General features: G+C 38.4%; 1 protein-coding gene across 4 annotated transcripts in view; it reads right to left on the minus strand.

Annotated features, from left to right (window-relative positions):
* LOC131158055 (mitochondrial outer membrane protein porin 4) overlaps positions 1–18,526 on the minus strand; it is a 95,494-nt gene that overhangs the window by 22,182 nt on the left and 54,786 nt on the right. For all 4 annotated transcript variants that reach the window (XM_058112612.1, XM_058112611.1, XM_058112613.1 and 1 more), the window contains 2 exons: positions 18,154–18,264; positions 17,890–17,976 (listed from right to left, as the gene is read on the minus strand). In XM_058112612.1, coding sequence (XP_057968595.1) covers positions 17,890–17,976; positions 18,154–18,264 — 198 coding nt within the window. The remainder of the gene's footprint in view (positions 1–17,889; positions 17,977–18,153; positions 18,265–18,526) is intronic.

Raw genomic sequence — 18,526 nt, forward strand, 5'->3', positions numbered from 1 at the left:
GTTCTATTGTGGAACTGTCAAAGGACCTCTGCACTATGGTAAAAGCTTTATAGATCCATGTAAGTGACCTTTCTACCAAGATAAACCTAAGGTTTTGTGCAACTAGGAATTCGAGCTCTAAAGTGGTAGAGTGTGGACAAACAAGGGTGCCAAAACCCCAAGCATATGGTAGTGCTTATGATGCTAAGAAGTTGGAGCAATACTTTCGAACAGCAAGGACCGAATTAGAGAAGGCGAAAGTATCTATGGCGACTATATACTTGAGTGGTGATGCTAAGTTACGGCAGCATACCAAGTAAGATGAGACATAGATTGGATGATGTTTAACTAATAATTGAGTAGACTTGAAGAGAGATCTTAAAGCCCAATTCTTTCTTAAAAATGTTGACTACAATACTCAGCACAAACTGCAAAGATATAAAGCAAACTAGTACTGTCAGTGATTCTATGAAACAATTCTTTACTTTGATGTTGGATATTCGGGATATGCCAAAAAAAGATATGATGTTCTATTTCCAAGAAGAGTTGAAAACGTGAGTAAGGGCTAAACTTCATCGACAAAGAGTTCAAGACTTGCCAACTGCACAAGCTGCCACAAAACGCTTGACTAACTACACTGCAGAGAGTTCCACCATGTCCAAAGAGAGTGGCATGTTGGGCGGAAATAGTGGAAAGTCTTTTAAAGGGGGCAAACCCAAAAGTAAGGTAGCTAGCACCAAGGCATCAATTTCAAAGGAAGCTTTGTCATCTTGGTCATTCAACACATCCGGTTGTAAGAGTAAGTTGGTGTGCTTCTTATGTTGAGACCTTCATAGTTGTTGATTGCCCTCACAAGTCAAGCCTCATAGTTGTTGATTGCCCTCACAAGTCATTGCTTAAATGCCTTGCAAACTTCCACTGTGAAGGGGGCACAATGATAGGATAAAGATAAAGAAATCTCAAGGATGGGTGCAATGTGATTACTCAATGCATTCAATAGGTAGGCAAAAAAAGTTACCTAAGCTAAAGAGTTAATATTTACAGATCTGCAAATCAATGGGAAGAGCACCCATACTATGGTGGATACTGGGACTACCCATACATTTATCTCACAAGAAAAACGCATAGACTCAATTTAAACTTGGAGAAGGGTTCAAGAAACATAAAAGCGGTTAACTCCGATGCTTAGGCTACCTAGGAGTATCCAAGCAACTGTGAATCTCGGGCAAGGCATGAAAATTTCAAAGCCATGTTGATGGATGATTTCCAAGTGATACTTGAAATGAAATTCATGAGGGAGAGTAAGATGGTAGTGGTACAAAATCTACAGATGTCGTTAGCTAGTTTCCTTTTATGAGAGATCACCCTTACCTGGTATAATCCATTTCAAAGGAAGGGGACAACTCCTCTTAGCCATGCAACTCAAGAAGAGATTGAGGAGTGTGCAAACATATCTTGCCATATTTGTGGTGGAAGAAGAAATAGGCGAAACGCGGGTAACTATTGCTATCCAAGATGTGTTGGATGATTACAAAGTTGTGATGATGAACAAGCCACATATAACATGCCTCCACGACGAGGTGTGGGGCATAAGATTGATTTGTTACCAAGAGTGAAGCCTCCTGCTAAAGGACCATACCAGATGGCGCCCCTATAGTTAATAGAGTTGAAGGAAGCAACTTGACAAATTATAGGACGCGGGTTATATACGTCATCCTAAAGCACCATTTGAAACGTCAATGTTGTTTTAGAGGAAACAAGATGGAAGCATGCCAATGTGTGTGGACTACCACATGCTCAACAAAGTGACAGTATGTAACAAGTATTCCATTCCATTGATTGCTGGTTTAATCAATTAAATCATCCCAACTACTTCACCAAATTTGACTTGCCATTAGGATACTATAGGTAAGGATAGCAAATGGTCATGACCTGAAGACTACTTGTGAGACACAGCATGGGGTGTATAAGCTCTTGGTGATGTCCTTCCCTTCGCATTTGACGAATGCGCAAGCAAAATTTTGCACTCTCATGAATCAGGTGTTTCATGACTACCACAAGAAGTTTGTCATAATATACTTGGATGACATTGTTGTCTACAATTCAACTCTAAAGGAACATGAACAACATCTACGAAAGTTGTTCAACAAGCTGAAGCAGAACAACCTTTATGTGAAGAAAATAGAAGTGGGGAGCATCAAATTCCTTGGTCATGTTGTTGAACAAGGCTGTATCTAGATGGATATGGATAAGGTGATAGCCTTGGCATTGTTGAAGCAAAGGTATTACTAGCCACAAATGCATAATAAAAACCAGTATCCCAAACTTACCAAAAATACAAGGTCGAGAAGACTGCAGGGTTGTTAGAGCCTTCAAGTACCAATGAGACTATGGGAGAGTGTCTCAAATGACTTCATGACCAACCTGCCCAAAGTCAAAGACTCAAGGTATATACTCATGGTTATGGATAGATTTCAAAGCACGGTTCTTTTATACTCGCACCAAAGTACTCTTCCGCGGAGGAAAGAGCCCACCTATTTTTCAAACATGTGATGAAGTATTGGGGTGTTCCCCAAGACATTCTCTATGATTGAGACACAAGATTCACATGAAATTTCTGGATAAAGATTTTCAAAATCCTTGGCTTATAGCTTGACATCTCTTCGAGCTACCACCCAAAGACATATAGACAAACAAAAAGATTCAACAAGCTACTAGAGCAGTACTTGTGCTATTTCACCACTGCCAAAAGAAATAGGTGCAGCAACTCAATGTGGTGCAGTTTTGTTTTAATGCCCAAAAGAGCTCAACAACACACAAGTCCTTTTGAACTTGTAACAAGCCCACAGTCGTTACCTTACACAGTGATGAGTCATACAAAGGAAAAAGCCCAAGTGCATACATCTTCACCAAAGAACGGAGACAAAACTAGTGATCACCCGAGCTTACTTAGACAAAGCTTCCAACTAGATAAGGAAATGGGCAGATCAAAGGAGAAAACCATTCATACTGCAACATGGGTGAGTTGGTGCTCGTTAAGCTCCATCCAGAACAAATTAAGTCACTAATGGATGGACATAGGAGACTACGTTGCAAATATAAAGACCAGTCTCCATCTTGGCTAAAGTCGAAAAGGCTTCTGACAAGGTTGATCCCTCGGCTTGGATAAAGGTGCATCTTATGTTTCACGCCAACAGCCTCAAGCCATTCATCATGACACTAAAGATCCAAGCAAAACTCAGGCAACTAGATGATGTAGGGGCAGCATCAATGATCTACAACCATGGGGAGAAATTAGAAGAAATTGAAGAGAGGAAAAAGAAGAGAGGAGAGAGGAGATACAAGGGGGAAATATCATGTTCGCTTCAAATTCAAATTCATCAACCACTTCTACATGGCTTTCACATGCAATTTATAACAAAGCCTCTGCACATGAAATAACATATATACCCCTAAAACTACATCAATTTACATACCCATAAAATACACAAATATGACAAGCAAGCCAACAAATACACACAATCCTATACTAGTTAAAACTGACCGCACAATTAACAGCTAACAAAACCCGATCCCTTGACCCAGCTCTTCTTAATTATTCTCCAACAAGGATCTTCACAAAGTCTTGGCTCTTGGCGTAGATCGAATCTCCCCTAGTTTGGAAAAATTTGGCTTCAAATTTTGAAATGTTGGAGGATCAGAAGTAAGAATCAAACTTGGACTCTTCAAAACTTGGCGCTTGAGAGATACAAGAAACCATGCTCCATTGACAGCACTATAGACTTGAATTGAGAATTGGCATCAATGAACTCATCAAGAATGACAAATCTACAATAAGAATGTTTCAAATACTTTGGATGTCTTTAAACACATGCATTTTCTTCCTTGCAGTGTCTTCAAGTTAAGTGACTCTCACAAATTCTTTGTCTTGGTTAGTTGGTAGAGCAGCCACAAGATGATCTTCTTACTATTGTAGTGGAAGACGTGTTCTTATAACCTTTAGTCACACCCAAATCATCCAACAAAGGAGTACATGGCCAATATTCATGGTTATGATATCACATCAAACATTGTCAAAATAGTAACCCATATGGATAGGAACCAAACATCTTTCAAAAACGTATAAAGTAGAGTTATCAATCCAAGATATCCCACAAGGCTCTGGGAAAGGTTTTGGATGAATTTGCATACATTTTCACCACACTTACAAAAATATGGAATGGCCTGATATTATGTCCAGAGAATAACAAAAGCCATTCATTTTTCCAGTAAACCATTCACGAAAATCCCTTAACACGATTTGCTAATAAGCCTCGATCTATTCCTGCAAACCATAAATCTGATTCCCAACATGCAAGAACTATCTTCAATTCACATGTGGTCTAGAGCCCATGCAAAAAGTAAAAAAAAAATTCACCCAAAAAAAAAAAATACTCGTAAACACAGCGATGCAAACTATTTATTAGTGGCAGTGACAAATCCACACTCCAAAATGCCGATGGTACACTAATTCTTCTCTTTGTAATTCTTGAGCTTGGAGCCAATTTATCACGAACTTGCAAGTTGCCAGATTTGTTTTTTTTTTTTTTTTGTTTTTGGGGTGGGGGAGGAGATCGGGGGATGGGGATCACACTAGTGGTGGTGGTGGTCTGCTGAGAAAAGAGCAGTAAGTTAAGGATTTCAAGGGGGGTGTTTGGCCAGGAATATTTCAGCCGACTCATGTGGCCCCTTCGATGTTTGGATAGAAACAAAATTTTAAAGGAAAGCATTTTGAGGGGTTCTGATTATGATGGTGTAGGAGGTGTTGCAAAAATCTTCCAGGAATAGGTTGTTCGAAAAATTGAGGACATGATCAGAGCTGCTCTTCGTTTTTTTTTTTTTACTGAAATTTTGGAACATAGATGATGATTGGAGGTGCTTTTTGTGGACGGTGTTGAGATGAGAGACTAACAAAGAGGGAGAGTGATCAATGGACAGAATGAAAGATGACAGAACAAAGAGAACTTCATAATTTTAAATTGCAGAATACCAGATGGAGGGGAAGACAAGAAGAAAGAAAAAGGGAGAAGGAAAGAGAGGTCAATAAAACTGCTGCAGGCAGAGCAGCGGGTTAAAGACAACAGAAATTAGAGGTAAGGGGATGCTGGACAGCAGAGAGAAAAGAGAGAGAAGGATAGGATAGAGAAAAATTGGAGAAGGCATAACCGAACAGAACAGAGATGGGGGGAAGAAGGGAATAAGAAGGAAGAGAAAGACAGGAGGAGGAAGAAGAAGAAAAGAGAAGAAGAGTGAGGGGAAAATGGGGGACTGAAATGGAAGAATAAATATCGATATGGGCTATAATGCCAAACGATGCAGGGGCAGCATCAAAGATCTGCAGCCATGGGGATAAATTAGAAGAAATTGAAGAGAGGAAGGGGAAGATAGGAGAGGAGATACAAGGGGGAAATCTCACGTTCACTTCAAATTCAAATTCATCAACCACTTCCACATGGCTTTCACATGCAATTTATAACAAAGCCTGTGCACATGAAATTACACATACCCCTCAATGTACCCCTAAAATACACAAATATTACAAACAAACCCCCAAATACACATAATCATATACTAATTAAACTCAACACACAACTAACTACTAACCAAACTCTAAACCTAACAATCCCTTGACAGATTCTTCTTAATTATTCTCCAACAAGGATCTTCCCAAGGTCTTGAGCACCACGGAAGATATCGCAACCTAACAGACGAGAAGTTGAAGTCACCCTTGTAGATAAAGAGTTCACAACATCAAGGAAGAAGTTGCGCGAGTTCTTAGTGAAGTGGAAAAACCTTGGAGACAGAGAAATCAGTTTGATGTCAATTGAAGACATGCTATGTTCGTGGACAAAGCTGAAGAGGATGTAGTGTCAAAGTCTACAAAGACATTGAATGCATAAGTAGGGGAGAATGTCACGAGCCAAGCTTGTTTAGGGCACTATTCTTGCCTGCGACTTTTTTTGTGTACATGCCTACATGGGATGAGTAACCATCATATAAAATAGTATAGGTTTTATTCATTGAGTAAGAAAATCCATTAATTTCAAATGCAAGTATGACTCCCTGTTTAGTTTGATGTTTCCTAGTATCAAAGCTCAACTAGCATAGAAAGCTCTTTAGGGGAGGGTGAGTGTTCATTAGTCATTCTAAAACTCAATAGCTTTTGTAAATGTGTTTAGCCTACTTGTCTCCCTCACTAAACACAAATTTCCTACAAAAGGAGTTAAATGAATTGTGTTGCCTTATAGTTTACCACATGACTCTTGTCTACGTCCATACTTGTTTACTACTCTTGCTTGACTTTATATATGATGGTTGAGAATTTATTCATGTGTTAAAATCATGGTATACATTACCAATTAGTTAAGCAAAATAACTAGTGTCGCATAAGCCTTCACAAGGTGTGAAATGTTTAGACTATGACATACACACATGGAGCTTTCTAGATAAGTCTCTAGGGTAATGTTCAAGTACAATCAAGGTTTTAAATTTCAATTTCGACTAAAATTTCGAAGCTCCAAAAGTACAAAAATTTAGATCAAAATTTCGATTTCAATGTCAATTTGAAAAAATAACTGAAATTAGTAGTAAAGCATGGAATTCTTTGTGAAACTTTAATAATGGTTCACAAACATAATAATGTAAGTTTTAGGACTAATGCCAGCAAATTTGTAATCTATATTACTCATGGAAAGTTTTCACCTAACCTCAAGATGCAACTCATGGATGTGATCAACATAAGACATAGGCTTTGAAATATAGCCATCTAGTGGCACAAGAACAAGCTCAATGGGTTCACAGGGTTTGTAATAGATTACACACTCAAAAAGACCCTTATCCGTGGATCTATTCACAAAATTGTTATAAGCAATCTCAACAATGGATAGCAACAAGCCCTAATTGCCCTTTTTCTCCCACTACACACCTAAGTAGGTCATTAATACTACGATTCTCCTAGTCGTGTATCCTAAATTTGGCTAACTAACAGGTCTTACACAAACACCATCCAAGCAACATCCCTTTTCAAGGTTGACCAATAAAACATGTCGTAAACTAAGTCCCTATCAAGATGACAAGCTAATATGATCAAACCAAATGACCTCAGCTCACATGATATAGAATTGCTACTCTACTGAGGCCATTAGCTACCATAATCTCAACACCAAAACAATGCTTAAGAACAAAGGTATACTCACTAAGAAACTCTACCCAACCAAACGTCTATTGTGAAAAATATCACAAAGCAATAAAGGAAGAAAATAGTACAAAGTCTTCGGGTAACAAATAAAATCCCCAATGTTGGAGAGGTCTCACTAAGAAACTATACCTAACCAGCATGCTTAGCACCCAACGTCTTTTGTGAAAAATATCACAAAGCAATAAAGGAAGAAAAGAGTAGTGAGTCTTGGGGTAACAAATAAAATCCCCAATGTTGGAGAGGTCTCGCCACAACTTAAAACTCTCTATCTTATGTGTTATAACTCTATTAGAATTTGAGGGTTTTTCACAAAAAATTTCAAGAGGGTGTCTCTGCTAACTCAAACACTCCCCAAACACCTGAGAGCACCTCAAAGACTACTAAAATTTAGATGCCTAAGCACATATACTTATGCAGATTCATTGAATTTTTTCAGAAAATCAATGATGGGAGCCATAATGGTGCCAAAATGCCTTATGATTGCTTATATGAAGTAGCTAGGCCATGAAAATTATGAACCTCAAAAATAGTCCTAGGCTCGGGCGACTCCCAAATGGTTGTAATCTTATTGGGATCAATGTCTAGTCCTTGTGTAAAGACCAAAAAACCAAGGGCTCATTAGATTGTAGCAAGCTGCACTTCTTGAGGTTAGCATACAACTTTGCTTCCCCACTAACAAAGACCTAATGAAGATATATCAAGTGTCCCTTCTTATTCTTAATACATACCATTATATCATCAATATAGATCACATGGAATTTTCCTATGAACGGCCACAAAACATGTGTCATAACCCTTGTAAAAGTTCTAGCAGCATTAGAGAGTCGGCAAGACCATCCACCTAAATAAACTATTTGAGTCGTAAAGGCAGTTTTCCACTCATCTCCTAAAGTAATTCTAATTTGGGATATCCACTCTACAAGTCAATCTTAGAGTACCAACTAGAGCAAGCTAGCATGTCAAGCATAACCTCAAGTCTAGCAGATAGGGAACCTATAATTGATAGTAATTTTATTGATGGCTCTACTATCCACACACATCCTCCAAGATCCATCTAGCTAGAGCAGCTTTGAAGATAACATTCACGCTACTATCCCCATCAATAACTAGCTTGCATGTACTATCCCCATGTTAGGTAAGGGTGAGAAAAATAGTGGTTCATTTCCACTTTTCATCACCCATAAAGGTGAACAAGACACAACTAACCACATTAACGTGGTTGTTATCCTCCTCAAAATAACCAACAAGCTCACCTTCATCTTCCCATCACTCAACAACATCTACAACTTTCTCACCCTCCAAAGCAAAGGCTCTCGTTAGGGACAATGAGTAGTTATGTGACTTCTAAGGTGGCAATGATGATACTGCATAGGGGAGCTACTAGCTAAAGAAATAAATAATTGAGTTCATATAGGGATTTTGGACGCCACTATTGAAATAGATTTTTTGGCTATATCTTCTGTTACTCTGCCCATTTCATAAAGTATTTGACTTGGTTTAACGATAACAACCCAATATTCAGGAGATCCTTTTCCCATAGGTGTTTCCATAGGTTTTACTATAACTGATTTGGCTAAAAATATACATACCCATATTTGTCCACCATGACATGCATTTCGTGACCCACTAAAGCAAACAACATGATGGGACTCTATATGGTTCACAATACTCTCTTTGGGGGTAGACTGAGGAATGATACACCTAGATTAAGGGAAGGATTTGGAATGACAAGACCTAATATGATTACCTATAAGGGATATTGAGGTACTTCTCGACAATAACTTTCTAATAAGCGGCCTCCAAAGATTCAGGTGAAAACAATTCAAACTCTCCTATCATTCCTTAAGTCTATTCATGAACCCAATGACTTTGTGATGTGTGACCTCAACAACACACTCCTAAGCAAAAGCTCCTCAAATCGCTTAATATAACTTGCTATAGCGGTGGTTTGTAGATGGTCCAAAAGGTCACTAAATCATTGGTTCTTATAGGAAGCAGGGCGGTACTTCTCTTTCAAACGTTGTCTCATCACATACCATCGGCTAATAGGAGGCTCATATATCCACTGGAGGGTTTGTTGAACAGTTTTCCAATACTTCTTGGCTGGCCCTACAAGTTTCATCTTGGCAAACCAAAGTTCGTTCTCATCTTGTATACGGCACCACTCAAAATAATCCTCCATATCTTCCACACAATCTAAGAAAGAATTTGGAACTAAATTCCCAACATAGTACGCACATTTACCTTGACCCTCAAATTTACATCTCCATAGTCCTCCCAATCATGGCTAGAGGAATGTGGAATAGGCATAGGGTTAGACTTGTACTCCACATTGTATTTTTTTTTTTTTTCCTTTGATAGCAAAAGAAAGTTTCATTAATAGGGAAAGAATTTACAAAAGGTAGAATACATCTTCCAAGAAAGATCAGGGAAAAACTAGAAATAAACAACTAAGATCAACAAAGAGAGAAAAGGTCAACAAGTCAACATGTTCCTCCAATCTCTATGTACCTCCTAAAATCTAGCCCCTCTAAAAATTCAAAACTGACACACTACAAAGAGACCAAATATCTAAAACTTTCTCACACCAACACAAAATTTATTTTATTTTTTTTTTGGCCAAAACAATCCATGCATTATGCTCCAACCATATTCCCCATAAAACTACGAAAATGCCACACTTCCATAATGCAGCTCTATCCTTCCTTCTTCCAAAGCAAGCAAAAGAAGTGGCTAACAAGTCTTCCACCAGAGAAGGACATACCCAGCTTTCTCCCATAATTCCAAAAATTGTATTCCAAATCCTCCAAGCAAATTTACAACGCAAAAGAAGATGAGAAGCTGTCTCAAAGTTCTTGCAAAAAAGCACACAATCATCTTAAGAGAGAGCCTTCAAAGGTATCCTGATCTACAGCAAGTTATTAGTATTTTTTTATCAAGCACAACCAACCAGGTGAAAGCCTTAACTTTTGAGGGATCCTTGGCCTCTCATATAATAGGATAGAACAGAAATGAAGAATTGGAATGGATGGAATGGAAAAAGAATTCAAAAAAAGATTTGCAAGAATGCAATCTCGACTGATTCGAAGGGCAAAGACTAAGAACGAACACCCCTCCCCGAAAAACGATCACTCTCATTCAATAAGGATAAACAAAGATGACAACTCCACCACCTCCCTATAATTAAGAGGTCTCCTAAAATGGAGAATCTAGGAAACTAAAGGACTGCTCAAATCACCAAGAAAGAAAGAAATAATTATTTTGCACAAACTCAAATGAAAGAGACGAGGGAAATAAGTGGAAAAACAAGCATTCCCCAGCCATGGATATTTCCAAAAATAAATTCGTGAACCCCTCTCCACCTCAAGTTTAGGGTGAGGGGTGAATAAAGGATAAATCAGAAAAACGAACCTCCTCAGACTCCCTAAAGAACAGAACATCTTAAACTAGCATTGGTACCACCCATTCTCATCCAACCCAAACCTGCATATTAATCTATTCCATAGGGAGAATCTTCTAGAGGGAAGCTCATCAAAACAACTCTCCACAAATGACTCTAGGTTAACTTAAGGCTGGAAGGGCTGAATTGGTCTGCTAGTTTGTCTTGGGGCTGACTTGTCTTGTTAAGTGCTATAGGAACTCCTAGAGTGAGAAGAATGCCCTGGGATGGCACAACTGAATATGGGGATTCATTAGGAAGTGTCTAACTAATTGTCCTAAGCCATTTTAACCGACAACATCATGACTAGTGCAAATTGTTCTTCGAGATGCTCAAATTTTCATATTGGGCATCAATTGGTGCAAATTCGGTGTGGATAGTTGGGAGAACTTTGGTTACGTAACCAAGATTTTAAGCAGAAGTTTCAATGATTATCAAGCTTTCAGAATATTCATGCCATTTCTGAAACTCACAATTTCTCAAATCCTCAAAAAAGAGCTTTGTAATGGCACCAAATAGCTCTGAATTCAGTGTTGGTGTTGAAATTATCCTCCAAAAACATGTAACATACACTAACACTTGAATTTCCTCAATTCAGCTTCAAAATCTCTGGGGAAAAAACCAAAATATTGCTGCTGGAAGCACATTCTCACAAATCTGGATGCAGCAGATCACTCCAGACCTGTGTCGCACACACATCGTCGCCGCATGGGGCGCATGTGCCGCCGGCAAGGAGCCACCAGCAATGGTATTCCATCTGGCAGCAGAGAGGGGATGGCAAATCCCTTGGTGTGATAATGTGTCAAGAAAACAATGGCAAATCTGGGGTTTTGAAGGGTTGTCAACCAGGAAATTTTCATTCATTGCGTGAGCTTCTGAGGTGATTGGACAGCGAGCGAATTTCAAGTGATGGCTTTTTCGTGGTGTCTAAGAAGCTAGATTCCAAAAGAGGTTTGTGCTCTTCGCATCAAAATCTGTAGAAATATTTTTCTTACCATTGCATTAGACTTAGAAAATGCCCCTAATGGAGGGCCTCACGGATGCTGTTGTTGAAGATAACTCAGCTACTGCACCGGCTTGATATAGTGAAGACATTCCAAGTTCAAAGATGTAGCAGCACTCAATTTAAAAATGATTAAGCTCTGTCAACTAAAGTTTACTCATGAAATGTCATTCGTGAAGCATAAGGCAAATTACTTGCAAAAAAGAGATGTCAATATGATGCAATAATGTAGAGGCCTTCTTTCTCGGCACAGATGCACCCCTTTCCCCTTACTCAAGATTGTCAGAAGAAATGGACTTTCTGTCACTACTATAACTTGTGCCACCCAAAACTCAGGTTTCGGTTGTACGTATTTAGTACTATCTATAAATCCATATTATAATGTTCTTGTACCCCCTCAGTTTCTCTTCTCGATATAATTCTTTGTTATCAACACAAATAATTTTATATTATGCTGACCACATATGCTGACCACATATGAAGCATTTTTTAGAATAAGAATAACCATTCTTATTATTTCAAGAGACCCGATTACAAGATAAATAGTAGAGGAAGGCCACCAAATTAGGAAGGCCACAAAATCATCAAATCAAATCACCACAAAAATCATCAAATCAAATCACCACAACTCAGCAAATAGAATCAGCAGATCTCTAGGCTATAAAACAGGAAACTGAAACTATTAGAAAATAGAATTTCCTAATTTATTCCCTAGAAATCCGACCACCCCCCCCCCCTTCAAGTTGGAGCGTAGATATTTATCATGCCCAACTTGCTTACAAAGAGCTCAAAACTAGGTCTGAAAAGTCCTTTGGTGAAGATATCGGCTATTTGTTGAATAGGAGGAACAAAAGGCATGCAAACAGCTCCACTATCAATCTTCTCTTTTATGAAGTGTCTGTCAATCTCTACATGCTTTGTACGATCATGTTGTACTGGATTTTGAGCAATACTTATGGCAGCTTTGTTGTCACAATACAACTTCATTGGCATGTTCACCGGCATCCACGGCTCTTCAAGAATTCTCTTCAGCCATAGCATCTCACAAACTTCGTTAGCCATTGCCCTATATTCTGCCTTGGCACTACTCCTTGCAACCACATTCTAATTCTTGCTGCACCATGTGACCATATTTCCCCAGACATAAGTACAGTATCCTGACGTGGATCTCCTGTCAATAACTGAGCCTACCCAATCTACATCAGTGTATGCCTCTATGTTCTATTGTGTGGTCTTTTGGAAGAGTAAACCCTTGCCTGGTGTACTTTTCAAGTATCTAAGAATCCGATAAACTACTTCAAGATGTTTCTCGTAGGGTGAATGCATAAACTGGCTTACCAAACTCACAGCAAAAGCAATATCGGGCTGTGTATGTGTTAAGTAAATTAACTTTCCCACCAACTTTTGATACCGAGTTGTATACACTCGATCACCTTCCTTGTTATCTCCAAGTTTCTTATAGGGATCTATTGGAGTGTCTGCTGGCCTACAACCGCTCATCCCAATCTCCTTAAGGAGGTCAAGGACATACTTCCATTGGGAGACAACAATCCCTTTCTTCAACCAAGCAACCTTCATTCCAAGGAAATACCTCAAAGATCCAAAATCCTTTATCTCAAATGTTGATGAGAGGGAAGTCTTCAATCGGTTCATCTCAAGTACGTCCTCTAATGAGAATTATATTGTCTACATACACAATCAGTATCGCTATCTTCCCATCCTGTGAATGCCTTATAAACATCGTATGATCACCTTGCCCTTGAGTATACCCCTGACTTTTAACAAACTATGTGAATTTCCCAAACCAAGCTCTTGGTGACTGTTTTAACCCATATAAGGACTTCTTCAGTTTACACACCTTTGGGCCAAACTTTTCACCAAATCCTGGTGATGCATCCATGTACACTTCTTCCTCTAGGTCTCCATTAAGAAATGCATTTTTTACGTCCAACTGTTGCAGAGGTCAATCCCGATTAGCTACAAGTGACAAAAGAACTCTTACAAAATTTAGCTTTGCGACTGGGGCGAATGTCTCCAAGTAATCAATGTCATAGTTCTGAGTGAATCCCTTGGTGACCAATCGAGCTTTATACTGTTCTAGAGAACCATATGATTTATACTTGACTGTAAACACCCATTAGCGCCCTACAGTTGTCTTTACTCTTGGTAGATCAACTAAACTTGCACGTGCCATTTTTTTACAAGCTTTCATCTCCTCGAAGATAGCCTCCTTCCACTCAGGAACTTTCAGAGCATTCTGCACAGAATTAGGAATCTCCATACAAGACAATTGTGAGGTAAAAGCACGAAAAACAAGTGAGAGATTTTCATATGACACATAATTGGACAATGGAAGTTGGGTGCAAGACCTCACACCCTTCCGGACAGCAATGGGAAGTTCAGAATCATCGAACTCAGGATTGAAACCAGACTAAAGTATAGAACCAGAGGACTCAGAACTCGAAGATGAAATTAACTGAAGATGAGGTAAAGGCTCGGTGAGGACATTACCTAGAGGGTTTACAGATTCTGGACGGTGTAAAGGATTAGAAGACCCTTTCTTTCGAGTTGTCCTCTGTCGCCAGTAGACAATGTCAAATGGTACCAACGCTGTGGTATTTTTTTCCTGTTTCTCCTTTGTTAGTCATTATAGGATCATGAACATCATGAGATGGCACTGTAGGAAGACCTGCCATTTCAGTATCTAAAAAACTCGACTCACTTTCTCGTGGCATAATAAAGCTTGGGTCTTCAGGTTGAATAATCAAAGTTGGAGAAGGATCATTTTGCGAGTCTTCAGTTTGGAAAAAATCATGAAACACAGCCGAATCTTTGTTTTGGTTCCCCCCTAAAGATGAGGCGTAAAATAGGGATGTAATTCAAAGAATGTAACATCCATGGTAACAAACATTTTTTTTAGAAATGGGTTCAAAACATTTATAACCCTTTTGAGTGGGAGCATAACCAACAAACACACATTTTGTGGCTTGGGGTTCAAGTTTTCCTCGATTATGACTATGAATATGAACAAAAGCGGTACAACCAAATATCTTTAGTGGTAAAGAAGAAGATAGCCGATTTGTTGGATAAAACTTATGAAAAACATCAAAAGGTGTTTCAAAGCTTAAAACCTTACTGGGCATTCTATTCATGAGATATGTAGCAATAAGAACGGCTTCACACCAAAGATATTTAGGTGCTTGATTGGTAAAAAGCAATGCACGAGCTACTTCCAACAAGTGTTTGTTTTTTCTTTCAGCCAAACCATTTTGTTGCAGAGTGTCGACACAAGAACTCTGATGAACAATTCCTTTTTCAAGAAAAAATTGGCTCAAAATGTTTTTGAAATATTCTCGACCATTACCACTACGCAATATTTGAATATTTTTTTGAAATTGTGTTTGCATCATGGTGTAAAAATTTTTGAAAATTGTTTCCACTTCAGATTTTTCCTTTATCAAATAAACCCAACTTAATCTTGTGTAATCATCAATAAAGGTCACAAACATTTTTTGCCAAAATACGTAGATGTTCTACATGGGCCCTAGATATCACTGTGAATCAGAGTAAATGGTATAGTTGGTTTGTAGGGTTGGGTGGAAAAGGATGCACGATGATGTTCAAGAAACTAACAACTTCACATTGAAAAGAAGATGGACTTTTATTTCAAAATAAATTAGGAAACAAGTATTTTAAATATTGAAAACTAGGATGGCCTAACCTATAAGGCCATAACATGATATCATTATCTTTGAAAACAAAAACAGAATTTAAGCAAGTACTTTGACAATGTCTACTCGAGTTAGGTCCATCATCAAAATAATAGTCCTTTTTGCTTAGCACTGCCAATCATCCTCCCTGTGGTCAATTCCTGAAACTCACAATAAGAAGAGTAGAAATTAGCTTGACATTGATGATCAGAGGTACTTTTACTAATGGACAACAAATTGCAAGACAAATTTGGAACGTGTAGCACATCGTGGAGAGTTAACAACGAAGTGAGTTTGATAGTTCCTATCCCAACAATTACCGAAAGTGAACCATTTGCAATTTTGACCTTTTTATTGCCTGCACAAGGACTATAGGATGAGAACAATTTGGAGCAACCAGTCATATGATCAGCTGTGCCAAAATCAATTATCCAAGAATGAACAGAATTAAGAATAACACCTAAAAACGCAGTAGCAAGAGAGTTACCCTTCTATACCAAAGAACAAGACGGAGTTAAGGACAATTTTAGAGATTGAAACAATTTGTACAGTTGCTCTAATTGCTCCTAGGTAAAAGGGACTGCATCCGAGTTGGTCGAAGGCTCCTGAGTCTCTTCAGCAGTGGCTTGGTAGGCGTGACTGTCTCATTTGGATTTTGGCTTCCAATTTGTTGGTTTACCATGAAGCTTCCAACACGTCTCCTTCGTATGCCATGGTTTTTTGCAATGCTCGCACCATGGTTTCTTACACCCGTCGTTATCAGAATTAACACCTCTTGACACAAGAGCAAAGCTCTCAGGTTCTAGGTTAAAACCAGGTTCGGTGTTGCGCAGCATGATTTTTCTCCTTGACTCCTCACGTCTAACTTTAGAAAAAACTTCCCGAATAGAGGGTAATGGCTTCCTGCCTAGAATGCAGCCTCGGACCATGTCCGAACTCCGATTAAAGCCGGCTAAAAACATGTAAACCCTATCATTTTCCTTTCTTTTCTTGTGGCGAGCATAGTGTTCGAATTCTCCCAAACATCATCATTACACAGATCAAGTTCCTGCCACAATGTTAGCAATTCGTTGTAATAAGTAGTAACATCACGATCATTCTGCTTGGATCTCTAGAGTCGAGTTTTCAACTCAAATATTTGGGAAGAATTCTCCAGGTCCGAATAAAGATCTTGAACGGCCTCCCACACGTCTTTAGCAGTGGGAAGAAAAAGGTGAGGTTTTCCAATGGCAGGTTCCATGGAATTAATGAGCCAAGCCATAATAAGAGAATTTTCGGACTGCCATTTTTTTAGATCAGGGTAACCAGCAGCAGGTTTCAATATTTCACCAGTCAAATGCCCTATTTTGCCTCTGCCATCAATCGCCAATTTTACGGATGTAGCCCACTCAAGATAGTTGTGCCCATTGAGTTTTGTAACCGTGAGATAAAGGACTGAATTCTGGAAATAGTAATCAGCAGATACAGACCTGGGAGGAATAGCGGGATTGGGCGGAATGGTTTCGGAAGTACCGGAAGAGCTGGTAGGATTTCTTTGGGCGCGGGTCATCGCCGACTTATACAACATCATCAGAAGAAAGAACAAAATAGAAAAAGAGCACGAGGCTATGATACCATGAAGGAGTTTTTAGAAGAAGAATAACCATTCTTATTATTTCAAGAGACACGATTACAATATAAATAGTAGAGGAAGGCCACAAAATTAGGAAGGCCACAAAATCAGCAAATCAAATCACCACAAAATCAGCAAATAGAATCAGCAGATCTCTTGGCTAGAAAACAGGAAACGGAAACTACTAGAAACTGAAATAGTAATTTCAGATTTTAAAAAAAGAGAATTTCCTAATTTATTCCCTAGAAATCTGACAACATACCATTTCTTAGTCTGCGTATACAAAAATACTCACACAAACACATAGAAAGAGAGGAAAATAAATTTTCTTTCCCATTAGAATAAAAAAAAGGAGTACCCAGCAATATTTATAACCTAAACATTTTTCAGACCGACATTTCTGAGCATATTTCAATTATGTTGAATCGTTTCTTACCTTTTTCTAACAGTTATTCATTTAATAAAAGCCTAGACTGCTTGCTCCTTTCAGAAAGCTAACGTATTGTTTCAAGTGCAAATTCCGAATCAATTTTTTGGGCAATCATATATTAAGATCAGTAGCAGAAATCAACTTTCACATCCTGAACTTGCATGTTACATTACCCTACCCTCATTCCCAAGTTATATTTATTCAAACTCTATATTATGCCGACCATAGACCTATGTAATTCCAAAAAATATAAAAATTTCAGATATTGAAACACAACACTAAACCCCCTTGGTCTCTTTTTTTGAAGGGATTGGAGGCAAGGGAGTATAATTTATATCCAGCATGATCATTTCTTTCTTGTTACAACACATATAAGTAGCAATCCACTAATTATGATCAAGTAATTTAAAACTAAAGAATGTTTTGGTACAAGGGAATATACAATCATTGACATGACTTTTGCAGAAAGTTCAACTAACCTTGCCAGACTTGTGATCAGGTATTTTGAAGCTAAATGCTGTTTTGGTACATAGAAATACATTATCCAGAGTCACTTTCACAGCAACCTGCAAGTAAGATTAAGATGGTACTGTGGCAGTTAAAATTATGTACCACCACTGAAAACATGGCATATCCATGTGATGGAGGACTTATAGCATATGTGCACTCTGCATTACAAAAATAGAAACATGTAAAAGTCATGGTTCTGAAGGAAAATTTTCTTCTTCTTTTTTTTCCCTCACATTGGAATAGGTATCAACTTTCACATCCACAGCAGTATTTCCACTTTTGTACAGTGCACTCATGTCACCAACAAAAATCTGATCCTTCTTCAAACCGGTAATGGTGAGGCCCTGACACACAAAATTTATGTTAGCAAACATTAGATGTCATGGCCTACTTCATAAAAAGTATAATAACATTGACACACATACATTTTGAAGGGTTTTTTCCATCTAATATTAGCAGTCTATAAATTTTAAGAGCTGGCTGTATGCAGAAAAAAAAAAAAAAAAAAAAAATGAAGTTGTCCAGTGCTGCTGCTGTAATGAGGGGTCTACATTTTCAAGAACAGGATTATAAGCATTTCAAGAGTTATCCTGTAATGAGGGGTCT

The sequence above is a fragment of the Malania oleifera genome, chromosome 6 (genome assembly GCF_029873635.1).
Source record: "Malania oleifera isolate guangnan ecotype guangnan chromosome 6, ASM2987363v1, whole genome shotgun sequence".
Classification (NCBI taxonomy): Eukaryota; Viridiplantae; Streptophyta; class Magnoliopsida; order Santalales; family Ximeniaceae; genus Malania; species Malania oleifera.